Raw genomic sequence first — 16526 nt, 5'->3', positions numbered from 1 at the left:
TTCTTTCTTTCTTATTTTTCGACGTTAAAAATTTTTCCTTTTTTTTAACCGGAAATTGTCAGACGGCCATGCCGTAAAATTTGTGCGTGCGTGCGTGACTGCGTGAATGCGCGTCAATTATCTCAAACTCAAGCGATTACCCTAAAAAGTTTTAAATTTTAACGGGTCAGCTAAAAATTGGAAACGTTTTTTCAAATCAGTGATTTTTTTCGTCGTTCCTTTCAAAATCGATTCATCCTTTTTTTCCTTTTTTTTTTCTTTTTTCCTTTCCTTTTTTTCCTTTTCTCTTCTGTTGTTTGTCGGGTAAGAGAACAAAGATCCTTCTTTATTTTATTTCGGGTATAAAAAAAAAAAAAAACAAGAAGGATTCCGGAAACATAAAAAAAAAAAAACCCAAACGAAATAACTTTCATAATAGAATTACTTCCTTCCAGTACTTTTTCCTTTGAAAAAAATTTTCCTTTTTCATTTCGCTCTCTCTCTCTTTTTCTCTCTCTCTCTCTCTCTCTCTCTCTCTCTCTAAACATTTCTTTCAAAAAGCAAAAAAAAAAAAAAAAAAAAAAATTAAACAATAGAATCGGGAAAAAAAGGTGGAACAAACAATTGGAAACCAAACAAACATGGTTTGAATGGTTGGGGAAAAGGTGGGGGGAAGGAAGGGAGGAGAAAAGGGGAGTAAAATTCCGGTGACTTAACTCTGGGTTTTCCCGATTGGCAAAATCATTTAAGTGCAAATTGAATTTGGCAAAAAAATCACCGAAAAAAAAAAAAAAACTTTATTTTTCCGCGCCAATTATCAATTGATTTTTATCGTGGAACTAGATAGAAATACAAATACATCGATCTATATAATAATAAACTTTTAATTCTATGTAATCCTAAGAGACCGTTTTACTCTTTTATAATTATATTTTTATTTCATTTAAGTTTGTTTGTTTGTTTGTTTGTTGTTGTTGTTGTTACAAATATTTTTTCGATTGTTGTTGTTGTTGTTGAAATTTCTTTTTTACTTGTTGTGTATTCACTCACCTCTCGACTTCGACTAAATTTTCCCTTATTCCCTTTTCCTTTTTTTTTTTCTCAAGAAAAACAAAACAATTTACTTAAATAAAGTTAAATATTCTTTCTCTCTCTCGCTTTCTCTCTCTCTCTTGTTTTTGAAATTTGAAATTGGTTGACTTTTGTCTTTTACAAAAAAATTTTTTCGCGGAAAATTAACCGACGGAATTTCACTTTAAAAATTTTATTTATATAATAAAATAATATAAAAACAAAAATTGAAATTTAAAAGATAAAAGAGAAAATGAATAAGGTTTGAAATAGAATGTGTGTGTGGAGAGATAAAGAGAGAAAGAGAGAGAGAGAAATTTTAATAGGGAAACGAAGAATGAAATAGTAAAAGAGCAAAGAGGGAGAGAGAGAGAGATCTAGGAGAAAGAAATGTTGAGAGAGAAAAGAAACTAAAAAAGAAACAAGTGAGAGAGACAAAGAGAAAGAGAGTGTGAGAGAGGAAGAAAGACAAAGAAAGAAAAATCTTACTAAGGAATCGAAAAAATGAGAAAAATAGGAATAGAAAAAGAGCAAAAACAGAGAGAGAAGAAAGAAAGGTTGAAAGAGTAGAGAAACAAAAAAAAACATTGAGAGAGAGAGAGAGTAAAATCTTAATAAGGAAACCTTAGAATTAGAAAAATTTGGAATAGAAAAAAAGCAAAGAGAAAGAATGAGTGAGAAAGATTGAGAAGGTAGAGAAAAAAAAGAACAAAAAGGAGAAAAGAGAGAAAACGAAGAAGGGTTGAGAGAGTAGAGAAACAAAAAAAAAAAAAAGAATGAGAGAAAGAAAGAAAGAGAAGTTAAGAGAGTATAAAAACGAGAAAAGGAAAGAGTGAGAGAGTGAAAGAGAGAAAGAGGGAGAGAAGGAATAAGGGTCAAAGAAAGAGAGGAAATAATCCTAATAAGGAAACGAAGAATAAAAAAAAAGAATAGAAAAAGAGCAGAGAAGGAAAGAAAGAGGAAGAGAAAAGAAAAAAAGGTTTAAAGAGTGGAGAAACAAAAAAAGAAAACAGTAAGGAAAAGATATAGGAAGAGAAAGAAAGATAGAGAGAGAAGAGAAACTAAAAAAGAAATGAGTGGGTGAAAGAGAGAGAAAGAAATCTTAATAAGGAAACGAAAGAATGAAAAAAATATGAGTAGAATAAGAGCAAAAAGAGAGAGAGAAAAAAAGGTTAAGAGAGTAAAAAAAAACAAAAAAAAAAAAAAAGAAGGAAAAGAATAAAAGAGATAGATAGAGAGGATTGAAAAAAAAATAATAATAATAATAACGATCGATGACGTTTTAAAAAGTAAAAAAAAAAAAAATTGTTTAATCATGAAAATTCCATAAAATTTGCATGAATGATTTTTACTGGAGTCAAAAAAAAAAAAAAAATTTTCTTTTTTTTTTCTACATAAATTCTCCTTCTCTCTCTCCCCTTCTTTCTCTCTCTCTCTTTTTATCTTCTTTTTCTGCGTCGTAAACGTTTGATTTTGATGATTTCGCGATTGAAAGACGTTTAACGACGTCATCACTCGATTATTTTTCCTTTCTTAAAAAAAAAAAATTACAATTTTTTTAAAAGCAGGGAAATCGAAAAGAGAGGGAGGGAGGGAAAAAAGTACATAGATGGCGCTAAAAGATGAGGGAAATTTTTTCCCTTCCTCACGATACAACCGTTATACAAAGTAATTGAGTTAGAATAAAGTTTTTATTTCTAACAACTATTTAACCTGGATTTTCTTTTTTTTTTTCATTCCCTCATTTTCATTCTTTATTCCCCTTTTTTCATTTTCTCCGGGTCGTTTCTTCTCCCCTTCCTTCCCCCTGCCCCTCCCCTTCGTTCGTTCCGTAATTTTTTTTCAAAGTTTTTCAATCAAACTTTTCTTTTATTTTATTATTATTATATATATACTTTTTTTTTTTTTAAATTTACAATTCAAAAGTGTTTTTATAAGAGTTGTGTGTCCACCATCTTTTTTTTTCCCCCACTCTCTCTTTCTCTCTCTTCAATTTTTACTTTATTTTTTTTTAAATAAATTTTCACCTTTTTTTTTATCATCAAAAACTTTTTCGTTTTTATCGTTTTTTTTTGTTTTCCAGTCTGTACTGGATACAATCAGGTTCATCATCCTCTCTTATCAATCATTTTATATTTTCTTTTAATCTTTTTCCTGTCGTCTTAGACATCGTCGCCATCATCAAAACTTTTCCGACTACTTTTCTTCCTTCTTTCCTTACTTCCGGTTTTTTTTTCGAATCCCTTTAAATTTTTCATTAATCTATTTAAATAATCCCGTACGATTTAGATAACGGAAAAAGAAAAAATTTCCCTTCCCCTCTTTTTTTTATAATAATAATAATAATAAATCAAGGACTAGAACATTGTTTTTACTACTCTATGAAAAAAAAGGTTATTTTTCTTTTATGCAAATATTCTTTCATTATTCTCTCTCTCTCTCTTTTTTCTTCTTCTTTTTTTCTTACGTAATCTTATATATTTAAATTTTTTTTTTTTATTTCTTTTTGACTTTTCTACCATTTTCTATAAATTTCCCTCCCTCCTTCCTTTTTCCCTCTTTCCCCACTACAAATTTCCGTTTTAATTTCATTTCAAGTTAAATTTAAATCCGATTTAATCATTGTTATTATCATTATTATTACTATTATTATTAATTTATTATAAAAATACATATGAAAAAATTTTTTTAATGTCGAAACGAATTTCATAAATCAGGATGATGATGATGATGATGATGATCAGATCAGGAAGGTATTCTATATAAATTCTACTCGTAAAATAATTTTTTCCGGTTTCGATTCCCTCTCTCTCCTCACCGTTTAATGACGACGAACGGAAATAAAAACGTCATTATTATTATTATTAAGTAAAATTTATTTATTAAAAAATTATCATCGAAACGTTTTCAAAAAAATAAATAAATAATAAATATTATTCGTGATGACGTAACATATAAATAATTAATTGACTAGCAGAGAAATCTATCGGCGATTTATTTATAGATTTGAATCAAAATGCGCGCGTAAATATAAATTTGCATAGCGAGGCGGCGGTGATTTTTTATTTATTTATTCTGTGAAAATTTCTGAACGCGCTTTTTTTTTTATTTTAATCTTCATACGTGTGAATTTTATTAATAAGTTTTTTTTTTTAAAAAAAAAATTCCATAGAGGAAATAAAAAAAAACGCGCGGTTATTTTTTGAATTTTTTTTTTTTTAATATAAAATTATGTAAATTTAATGGAAAATAATGTTAACGATGAAGATGAGATGATGACGTTTGAAAAGTGGGAAAAAAAAAAAAAATGGCGGGAAATTTTTTTTTTTTTTTTTGAAAATGACAAAATGAAAAACGATGATAATATATAAATGAAATGTTAATGAAAAAATATTTGAGTAAAAAAAAAAAAAAAAACGTGTATGATATTGGTAAATGCGAAAAGGTAAAAAAAAGAGAGAGAGGAGGGGAGGGGGAGAGAGAGAGAGAGAGATTGAAATAAACCTTTACATGAAAATTTTTAAATTGTTTAAAATTGAAATAATGTTAAGGATAACGTATAATAATGACGCGGAAACGTGAATTCAAAAAAAAAATGGAGAGAAAGAGAGAGAGAGAGAGAGAGAGAGGGTGTGCCTAACGGGATGAAAAGAGAGAGGGGAGAGGAGGAGGTGGGGAGGGGATAAAAAAAACAAAATTGCTTTTGTTTTGTTTCTATATAAAAGCCATGATGAGAACATTGCTTTAGAAAAATGATTAAAATGTTTTTTTTTTCATTGACATTAACTCATTCTCTCTCTCTTTTCCTCTCATTCCTAGGTACGCTCCTGAAAAAATTTTTTTTTTCTCTCTCTCGTTTTTTATTTCACAAAAAAAAAAATTTATACGTTTAGATTTCCGTTTAGGTTTTCCCATGCAATACCTAAAACAACTTATATATAGAAAACAACCGGAAAACCATGCATGGTTTTTCCTTTTTCCGGTACTTTTTTTTTTAACCGAATGATAATAATATAATATAATATTTTCTCTCTCTCTCTTTTAACTTCCTCTTTTTTTTCGCACTTTTTTTTTGTAACTATGGCACATCAATAAATTTTTTGTTCAATTATTTTCGCTTGTAGGTTTTTGCGGTTTTTTTTTTCGCGTGTGGGAAACTCGTATGGGGTTTAATATTCTTCCTGGTTTTTCTATTTACGGGTGAAAAAATGATACGAGGCGGGGAGGGAGAGGGAGGAGGAATAAGGAAGAAAGGGAAGTTTTTAAAAAAAAAAAATTTTTTTATTTTAAAACATTAACCGGTAAAAAAAAAGTTTAGAAAAGAAAGGAAAGAGCTTTGGGGAACAATAACTTTATGGCTTTTTTTTTGTTTGTCTGTCCTTTTTATTTACAATACCTAAAAATGACTTTTCACCCTTGAATAATAAAAATATTTAAATAAATATAACATAAAAAAAAATAAAAAATAAAAAAAAACTTTTCATTTCATTTTTTTTTGAAATTCGCATAAACTTAAATTATACACAACAGATCAGTTGGTTTCGTTGGAAACGATTTTCCCTTTTTTTTTTTAACCCTTTAACGTTTCCCACGCCGATTTGTTTTTTTTGTTGTTACGCTCCAGCAAATCCTGGAGAAAAAAAAACAAAAACAAATCTCAATTCCGATCGATTTTGTGTTTTTTTTACGCCTTAAAAATTTTTAATTATGAAACTCGTCAAATTTTTTAAAAAAAAACGCCTTTAAATTTTATGTTTATGCAACTTGTCGTGTAAGGGAAAAAAATTTTTTTTTTCGGATTACTTCCGGTTATGTTTTGAGGTGTTGAAAAACGATTATAATAAATTAATCCGTTGATAAAAATCAAAAACCGTCGAATAAATAAATAAAAAATTGATTTTCATATCGTCGGCGTTCGGAGGGGGGCACAATCGTAATCGGAAAAACAACAATTGATCATTTAATTTACGGTTTTTCGATATTTTTTTTTTTTTTTTTGAAAAAATGTTTTCCGGTCGATTTTTTTTCTTTAACGGTAGTGAGATTATTAAGGAGGAAATGAATAGGATCGTTTAATAAAAATACAGTTTTGCCAACGTAACAAAAAAAAAAAAAAACTTTTAGAGTTTCAAGAAAATTTGTCAAGAAAAAGGAAAAAAATTATCTACGAGACTTGTAACGGTTTATTTTTTTTTTTTTTTTTAATTTTATCCTCTTAGAGTACCTGGAAAAAAATTTTCCTCCTGTATTACGATGATAATAATAATGATAATAATAATAATAATAATGATGATAAAAAAATTATGTATTTTCCGAAATAATTTTTTTATTTTTTTTTCTCAACACATTAATAAATCAATTTACTGATAAAACTCCAGCTTGTCGTGGCATTAAATTAGAGACTGGCTAATATCCAACCGGTTTTTTTTCTTTCTTTCTTTCTTTTCGTTTCCCCCCCCCCCTCACCCCCTCTCTCTATCTCTCTCTTTTTCTCTCATTTTTCGTCGCTTTTCTCCTTTTCGTTTATATATATATTTTTTTTTCCCTCATTTTTATTACTCCCCTTTTTCATCATCAATTTTTTCTCTCTACCCCCCTTAATCTCTCTCTCTCTTTCTTTTTCTGTTTCCACTTTTTGATTTTTTTTTCTTTTCTTTCCTTTTTTGAGAAAAAAAAAAGATTCTCGTATTGCTACTAGTTATCTTTTTTTTTTTTTTTTCCTTAAAGTCTTTTCAACTTAAAATAATAAATCAAGATTTCAACTCAAGCAGAAGAATTATTAATTCCGTTTTTTTTTTTTTAAATTAAATTTTTTTTTTTTTTACTCTAATTTTGGTTTTGCTTAATAAAAAAGGAAAAAATGGAGGAAAAGAAATGGAAAAAGTTTCACTTAGACGGAAAATGCGTAAAAAAAAAAAAAAAAAAAAAATTATTTTCAACGTTTTCATTTTGTTTATATTAAATTTGATTTTTTTTTCTTTTTATTCTTATTACACAATTTTTTGTCTTTATCTATTTCCGCTTCCGGTTTCTTAAAAACGTCATTTCGCATTTAAAAAAAAGAAGGGAAAAGAAGGAAGGGGAGGGGGAAAAAATTTCATCCACCTGAATTTTGATGATGATGATGGTAATGATATTTTCCACTTTTAATCCTTTCCTTCAATTCTTCTGACACGACTTGTGTTGTCTCTTCTTGTTATTTTTTTTTGACGTGAATTCTACTTCGAGTTTAATCTTCTTACGAAACGAATGAACGAACGAACGAACGAGGTTGATGTTTTTTCTTTTCTTTTTTTTACGGATAAATTTTTTATCCGACGGATACACAAAATCGTGGAAGGAGAAAGTGCTAGAGTAGGCGGTGGTGATTGTGATGGAGGAGGTTTATTTTTAATTTACTTAAACGCCTTTTTTTTTTTGACGATTTCAGGTATGCTATTTCATCGAGCCATATTAATGTCTGGTAGTGCTTTAGCCCCGTGGGCATTAGTACAAAATCCGGTTCGTTATGCACGGGAAGTAGCAAAACATGCAAATTGTTCACCGGATCTACCCCATTCCCATTTGTTAAAATGCCTCAGGGATCGACCACTTCAAGTACTTTTATCAACGCCTTTCGAGTCACCTGAATTCGCTCCTGTTTTTGGTCCCAGCGTCGATGGTGTTGTTATAGACGGTGTAGAATCACCGGAAGAATCAAATTTAAATTCTAGGTTCGTATTAAAAATTATTATTATTGCGTCAGCGACAACAACGACAGGATTTTTTTTTTGTTTTCAGGTACGGTGAAATTTCCGGTTACAACGAAATTTTTTCAAATCCTACAAAATCAAATCAAATGGATGGTGATAACGTGATGGGTAGCGTTAGCGTACCTAATAACGTACTCCTACAGAAAAACGTCATTTCACGTTTGGAACGTTACGATTTACTTTTAGGAGTCGTGAGAGCAGAAAGTTATTTTGCATTTAATGCAGAAGACGTACAGTACGGTATAGAGGGCGACAGGAGAGGAAAAATACTAAAAACATTCGTGAGAGAAAATTACAGGTATCACTTGAGCGAAATATTAGCGACGATCGTTAACGAATATACGGATTGGGAAAGGCCCGTACAGCATCCGATTAACATAAGAGATGAAACGTTGGAGGCACTGAGCGATGCCATGTACGTGGCACCAGTCGTACACATGGCCGACATACATTCTGCGATGAAACGTAATAATTTCTTTTACGTTTTCGACTATCAAACGAAATTTGGAGATTTTCCACAGGTAAAAATTAATTTTTTTTTTCTCCATTTTGAAAAAACAGAATTTTCTAGAAAGGGGGGTTGGGGGGAAATAAACCGGAAATCGAACGATTAATAAATTAAATTTTTTTTTTTAGTAGTAGTGACAAATGACACGACAATTTGCATAATTTATTTTTTTAAAAATTTAATTTTTTTTTACGTAGGCGCGCGATAGTTTTAAATAATTTAAAATTTGGAGGGAAACAAAACGTTCCGAACGATGATGATGATGATGATGATGACAACGTCACGGGTTATAAATTCGAAAGAAATTTTTAGAAAAACTGACAAAATGGATAAGCGTGACAGACAGGAATCGATTGATGAATTTGTTTCCTAGAATTGTTTTAACAATTTTTTTAAAAAATGAATGAATGAATGAATGAATGAGGGAATGAATGAATGAATGAAAGAAATAACAACCCAAAAGAAAATTATTTTCCCGCCATTTTTTTTCTTTTTTTTTCCTACCCTCGCAATTTTCACGAAACGTTTTTTTCTTTTTTTTTTTTCTTCGTAAATTTGATTTGGCAACACTGAATTTCATTAAATAAACATGTCGAAATTGTCTACTGCTTTCCCTTTTATGTTTTTTTACTTTGTTATATTTTCGATGTCTTTTTCTTTTTTCTCTCTCTTTTTTTTTTGTCGTCGTCGTCGTTGTTGTTGTTGTTGTTGCTGTTGTATTCCGTTTCCGTTTCCATTTTCTTTTTTTTTTGATTTTTGAATGTGTTCAATATTCTCTCGTTTTGTCTTCTTTTTCTTTCTATTTCTTTCTTTTTTCTTTTTCTTCTTATTTTTTTTTTTTTTTTATTAACTTCGTAAATTTTAATGTTTTTGTTTCTCAAGAGAATTTTTCTTTTTTTTTTTTTTGCTTTAAACCGAAAAGTTTTTCTCTCTTTTTTTTTTTATTTTCTTTTAAAATTTTCCTGTTGTGCAATTTCTGGTTTTTTCTTTCTCATTTTTTCGTTCGGCATTTTATTTTATTTTCTCTTTTTCCGGTTTTCTATTTTTTTTTCGAGGGTGATTTTTTAAATCGTGTAAAAAGAAAAATTACTCGTCGTTTTTTTTTTTCTTTTGTTATTCTGAAATTTCGATTTTTTGTCGTCTTCTTCTTACACGTTTTTAAATATTTTCTAGATAATTATTAATATTTAATGATAATTTATTCATTTAAAATAAAATAAAAAATTTAATTGACGTGTCAGAAGCGAAAAACGTACCGCCATCACTACCATTTTTTTGTCGCCATTTTGTAAATAATTCTAAATAAAATATAAACGCGATTCTTTAGCAGGGGAAAAAAAATAATAATAATAATAAGATTTTTCTATTGACACGTGAGGGGAACCGGAAACGATCATTAAAATTTAAATAAAAGTTTAAAAAAAAATAACGATTATTCGATTTTTTTTAAGTAAACTTTTTAAACCGCATAAAACATAGTTAAATCGATATTTCTGTTTCTATCTCTCTCTCTCTCTCAAAAGATCTTACAGCTTTTTTTACTCCCTTCCTATCCAGCATCCTTTTCTCCCCTTCAAACCCCTTCAAATAAAAAAAAAAACAAAATTTAATTACATTAAAAAAAAAAAAATTAACTTCACTTTACTAGATTACTCGTTTCTTTCTTTCGTTTTTTTTTTTTCATTCAACAGATGTCCAATAGATTTCGCTAACGTCAATTTTTAAAAGACGTATGGATATGAAAATCGAAAATGAAAAAAAAAAATGAAATGAAATCGCGGAGGCTTTGGAAAAAAAAAAAAATAATGGAAGACAGTGAGAAGACGAAAAAGGGGAGGATGGGAAATACGCGTTGAATATTTTTCAGTAATGGTTTTTTTTGTTGTTTTTTTTTTTTTCGGGGGGGAGAAGAGGAGGATTTATTTAAAATTAAAATTTTTTTGGGGGGAGGGTAAGGAAGCAAAAGAGGAAAATTAAAACTTTTTCGGGGGGAGGAAGAGGAGGGGGAAGCTGGAAAGAGAAAAAATGTGGAGTCGAATGAATTTAAAAAAATTTTTTTTTTTTTTTTTTTTTTACGGAGACCCATGTGGCAACGTTTGTTACCTGCCACGTTTTTATTTTTCTCTTTTTCCACTTTTTTTTTTTTTTTTTTATTAAACGTAGAAATCGATGAGAGGATTCGACAGAAAAAAAAAAAAAAAGAAAACGTCGAATAATTTTTATTTTTATTTTTTAACGAAAAGATTTTTACGCTAACTTTAACCGCCTTCTGTTGCCACGTCTCTTTACTACTTTAATGATTAAATTTTTTTTTCCTTTTTCTTTTTTCTTTTTCTTAAATGTCATTTATAAATCTTTTGCTCGTTTATTTTCCTCTCTCTCTCTCTATCTCTCTCTTTCAATTGAAAACGTAAAATAAATCGTTTTTCTTTTTTTTTTTTTTTTTGTTTTTTTCCCCCCTTTTATAATTTTCCTTTTTCACATTTATTTATTTATTTATTTCATTTCACACACATTTTTATATCCATTTTCTTTAGTATTATTATTTTTACGCACACACGCACACGCATGCACGCACACATGAACAACCTGTGTAATTGTTTTAGAAAATTTTATTTTTGAATATTTATTTTTCACTTTTTTGTGGTTTTTTAACCTCACCTTTTTAATACTTTATTTCCTTTTTAATTTTCTCTCTCCTCCTCCCCATCTCCCCCTTCTCCCTCCCACACTTATTTCACGCTTTTCTGAACTTTTTCATCACTTAATTAAATTATTTATTTATTTATTTATTAATCGATATTATATATAAAACAAAAAACAAAAGTAAAATCCCAGGGAGCAACGTCGGAAATATCGTTTTACAATGTTATTATTATTATTATTTACACTTCCGTTTTTTTTTTTGTGTAAAGAATTGTATATTCTCCAGTCTGTCTGTTTTGGATAATATTATGTCTGGAAATAATAAAGAAAAAAAAAGATTTCGGATGTAAAAACGCGTGGAGTATCATCATTTACGTGTATATTAATGAGAATTCGGTCGGCGACCTATTTTCCTTTGAAAAGGTTATAAAAAAAAGGATGATGGCGTCGTCGTCGTCGTCGACGTCGACGACGACAATGACACAAACAAAAGAGAGAGAGAGAAAAAAAACCAGACAAAAATTTTATTCAACGGAACAATGAAAAATTTATCATGTGAAAAATAATTGGACCCGAGTTTAGTTTATATTTATGGTTTTTAACTTTTCGGTGGGAAAATTTCTTTTTTTTTTTTTCCTCAACGGGAAATTTTCCAAGGGGTGGAACCTAAAAAAAAAAACCGGTTATGACGTCAAATAGAAAATAGTGAAAATTAAAAGAGAGAGAAAGATAGAGAAAGTAAAGGTTAGTGGAAAAACAACGATGAAAACCATACGTTCATTCACATAAAACACGTGAATTAATTTCGGGGAGGGAGAGAGGGGAAGAGGGAGGAAGGAAAATATGTGATTTCGTTAAAGCCCTTTTTCCTTCTCCCCCACCATTTTTTTTAAAGAAAAATTTTCATTTATTTACATTCATAACCTTTTTTTCTTTGCGAATCATTTTGTGTCCTTTTTTTTTTTTCATTAATAAAAACTTTAACGACGACGACAAACGTAAAAAAGGAATAACGATCCGCCGATTGTAATTTCAAGGGAATAATTTTATTATTATTATTATTATAATTAATTACCCGTAATAAATAATGTTTTTTTTGGGGGGGAGAAGATTTTACGTTAATTATTTGATTTATTTTAATTAATGAAAACAAATTAAATAAAATTTTTTATTTCCTAATTTTTTTTAAAATTATATATTAAAAAAAAAAAAAAATGGCGGCGGATAGGAAAATCGACAACGAAATCGTTTAGTTTTATAAATAATTTTTTTTTTTTTTTTACGTAAATAATAATTAAAAGGAAAGAGAGAGAGAGAGAGAGAGAGAAACCGTGATAAGTTATCAAATTGAAAATTTAATCATGGTCGCCGTCGTCGTCGTCATAAATAAAATAATTATTATTAATTAATAATTTTTATTTTTCCTTACCTATTACTCTACCATCATCCCCTCCCTCCCCTCTTTCCTCCTCCCCCTCTATTTTCTCCTCACTTTCTTCGTTACTATTATTTAATTAAAAAGGGGAGAAGGATTTTCAATGGAATCATTATAAAATTTTTATTTGAATAATTATTAATATTATTATTATTATTATAAATTTAGTCTCCTCCCTTTTTCCCCTTCGTTCACTTCAAACCTTTTCCCATTCGTTAAATTTCCCCTTTATTTCACACGGTTTTGCGTTCCCCTCATAACACCATCCACACTTCTCGATTTTTCCCCTTTCATTTTTTGCCTCATTTTTCCTCCTCTCGCTCTTCTTTTTTTCTCGCATTTCCCCTTCTCCCACTTTTACCCCTTCCAAATTTCCATCATTCTTTTCCTTATTCCCATACCCCTACCCCGTTTGTAATTTCCCCTCATTACTCCTCCATTTCCTATTAATTTTCATTTTTCCTCCATTCTTTTCATTTTTTTCTTTTCCTCCTCCTCACTTACCTCTCCCTCTCTTTTATCCCCCACCTTTTATATCCCCTTCACCCCTCCTCCTCCTTCTCCTCTTCTTTATTATTAATCTAATGGAAAAAGTTGATACTCGAACTGGACAAATCCATCAATAATCCGTCAAATTTAAATTTTTTTTTTTTAATATAATCAATTTGAATTTCCGGTATACGTTTTATAATTATTATCATCATCATTATTATTATTTTTATCAATTGGGTTTACGAAGGATTTGAAAAATGAATAATACTAATAATAATGATTTTTTTCCCGACGACGACGACATTATCACGACTATTTTCTTATTATCAATCCGTAAAGTTATTATTATTATTTCTTTTCGGCGTCGGAAAATTATATAAGAAACGGGAGGGAGAGAGGGAGGGAGGGGGAGTAAGGAAGATGCGATGGGATTGAGTTCGGGAGTGGAGAGGAGAACATAACGAAAATTAATTCGGCAATTAACATAATTTATGACGTAAATAATTAATTTACGAATGTAAATAAATTTATGCGTCACGCAACATTTGACGTCATCATTTATTTTTTTTTTTTAAATAAAATTTATAATCGTTTGCTCGATGTTCATCCGTTTTTTTTTTTTTTACATCCCGTGGGAAGAGGACGAGGATTTTTTTTTTGGGATTGCAAAAAATTAATTCTGACTACGTCACTGAAATTAGTAGTAGTAGTCTGACCGACCGAACGACCGAAGGATTTATATCGTTTTCATTTGTAAAAAAAAAGGTTTAATGTTAACAATATATAAATCGTATTGCTTGAAGCGACCGCCATTTTACAAGTTTAATTAATTGAAAGGTGTTCGTTGAGCGACATTAAACGTTTTTTTTGTTTTTGTTTTTTTTATCCTCCATGATGGGATTTTTGTTTTGTTTTGTTTAACAGAGACAGGGATGCATACATGGTGAAGAACTACCATATATATTTGGAGCACCCCTAGTCGGTGGATTTTCTCACTTTGTTAAAAACTATACGAAATCTGAAATTTTACTGTCGGAAGCAACAATGATTTACTGGAGTAATTTTGCTAGGAGCGGGTAAGTTATTATTATTATTATTATTATTATTATTATTTGACTGTTTTTTTTTTATTTTACGGTGGTGGCTCTGGATAAAATAATAAGATGGGAAAAATAAATATTTTATAAAAAGTTTTAAAAAAATTTTTTTTTTTTTTGTAAAAGAGCCAAAGTTGTTAATAGATATATTATATTTATTTAGCAGTCTCTCTCTTTCTTTCTCTTAGTCTCTCTCTCTTTCTCTCTTTCTCTCTTTGTAAAAAGTTTTTTTTTATTTTTTATGTTTGACGAAAAAAAAAAAAATTGTTTCTTTTAAAAAAATAATAATAATAATAAAATTAAAAATTAAAAAACTGGAAATGAATTTAAACAAAACTTCAACGGCAGATATAATTAAGTATAACTTTTTTTATTTTCTTTCTCTCTCTCTCTTTCTCTGTATCTGTTTTACTCTCTTTGTTTATCTATTTCTCTTTCCCACTGTTTACGTTTTTCTCTGTCTCTTTCTCTCTCTCTTTCTGTTTATTCCTTTTACTCTCTCTCTCTCTCTTTGTTTATACCTTTTACTGTCTTTCTATCTCTTTCTCTCTCTCCCATTTCATTTCATTTAATTTTTTTTCCTCCCATTCCTTTTAAATATTATTCATTAATACTTTGTATAATTAATTAATATATTAATTATACAAAGTATAATTAATATCATTATTAAATTTTTTTTGTATAAATTATTATTATTATTATTATTATTATTATTATCATCATTATTTTTAAAATTACAAAAAAAAAATTTTATCCCTTTTTTTTTTATTGCTTTACTTTTTTTTCGTCAATTCATTTTTAATTAATTAAATTGTTAAATGAGAGAAAATCGTTACCGCGACTTTTCTCAACTTTGTAAAAAGTCGCCATTTTGAAAAAAAAAATTTGGGGAAGGGGAGGAGGTTTGGGAGTCGGGAGAGGGGGTGGAAGAAGAAAAAAAAAAAAAAAAAAAAAAGTCAAAAAATTATGAAATTAAAAGTTGAATTCAACCCTGCGGTTGGCTTAATAAAATTTATAAGCCTTTTCAAAGTCCCTAACTCGCGCGCGCCTCCCCCTCCCGACCTCTCCTCCTTTTCCCTACTCCCCTCGAATTTCCCTTCCCTCCCTTTCCTCCTTTCAAAATTTCAAATTTACCTGGAAAGGAATTTTTTTTTTTTTTTTTTTTCTCCAGGACGAATTTTCTTTTTTTTTTGAAATCACGTTTAAAATTTTCATCATCATCATCATCATCGTCATCATCATTATCATCATCATTACTCCCCGTTAAAAATAACGAAAGGTGACTCGTGAAGAAATTTTCCTCATTTCTGTCGCCATATTTATTTTTTTTTTTCATATAAATTTTCTACATCATCATTACCCGTCATTTTATTATCATTATTATTATTATTATTATTATTAATGTTTTAAAAGATCTTATATTACGTGTTTTTCCATGATTTCTTCTGCTTTTATTTGTGTGCGTGCGTGCGTGCTCGTGTTGTTTCCTATGAGAACTTGTTACGGTTTTTCCATTTCCAACAGAAAAAAAAAAATTTTCAAATCTCATTTGCGTTCTCCCACAAAAACCTTTTTTTTCTCTCTCTCTCTCTTTCTCCCTCTCTCTCTCTTTATCTCTGGAGAACATAAGAAAGAATTTGACTTTTAAATTATCCATAAGAAATATTATATATATTTATTATTATTATTTTATTTCTTTATACGCTACTGTCCTTTTTTTTTCCAGTCGCTTACCCTGGAATTTTCCTTTTTTTTTTTTTGCTGCATCCATTTACCTTCTTGTGCAAACACTATCATACGGGACGGGAGGGGCAGGGGAGGGGAGGGAAGTGGGGGGCAGATGTTTTTTCTTTTTTTTATTCGATTCAATTAAAAATCTCTCTCTCTCTTTCTCTGTCTCAGTTTCCAGTTTGTTTATCTTTTCTTTTACCGATTCGTCGTATCTTTCTGGAATATCCACCAGGAGTTCGGTATATATCGCGCCACTATAATTTTTTTTTTTTACATGATTCGCTTCCATTTCTAATTAAAAAAAAATTTACTTCCAAAAAGGAAAAAAATGTCAAAGGTCACGAAGGAAAAAAATAAAATAAAATACGATTGTAACGTGAAACATATAAACAAACAAACGAAGGGAACAAACAAACGAGCTTTATAATTTTATTTAATTTTATAAATTCGTTCCAGAAAAAAAAAAAACAAAAAAAAAATTTTAAATAATAATAATAATAATTAAATCTGGAAAAGTGTTACAAACAAAACAAAAAAAAAAAAAAATGAAAATTATTTTCATTACAAAACTTTATAATTACATTTCTCAGCTGTTGACGTAATTAGAAATATTTTCACTTGTTTTTTTTTCTTTCTTTAAAAGATAATGATAATGATAATGATAATAATGATAATAATAATGAGTAAGGAATGATGGGATGGTACAACAGCTGATGGGTGATATGAACGGGAACACACCCACGCACGCACGCTTAAAACGATTTGGGAGGTGTTAATCATATCGGACTCTAAAATGTGATGATAATAATAATAAT

The 16526-nt window shown here is 29.1% G+C and overlaps 1 protein-coding gene across 1 annotated transcript in view; it reads left to right on the top strand.

The window, feature by feature from the left end:
* Phum_PHUM221080 (uncharacterized protein) overlaps positions 1–16526 on the top strand; it is a gene marked incomplete at both ends in the record, with an annotated part of 49640 nt that overhangs the window by 30271 nt on the left and 2843 nt on the right. Inside the window, 3 exons of the mRNA XM_002425750.1 lie at positions 7398–7763; positions 7831–8323; positions 13808–13959. Coding sequence (XP_002425795.1) covers positions 7398–7763; positions 7831–8323; positions 13808–13959 — 1011 coding nt within the window. The remainder of the gene's footprint in view (positions 1–7397; positions 7764–7830; positions 8324–13807; positions 13960–16526) is intronic.

This window comes from Pediculus humanus, genomic scaffold, assembly GCF_000006295.1.
Source record: "Pediculus humanus corporis 1103172107574 genomic scaffold, whole genome shotgun sequence".
NCBI lineage: Eukaryota > Metazoa > Arthropoda > Insecta > Psocodea > Pediculidae > Pediculus > Pediculus humanus.
Note: the sequence above shows the minus strand (reverse complement) of the source record. Positions and strands in the feature narration are given on the sequence as shown.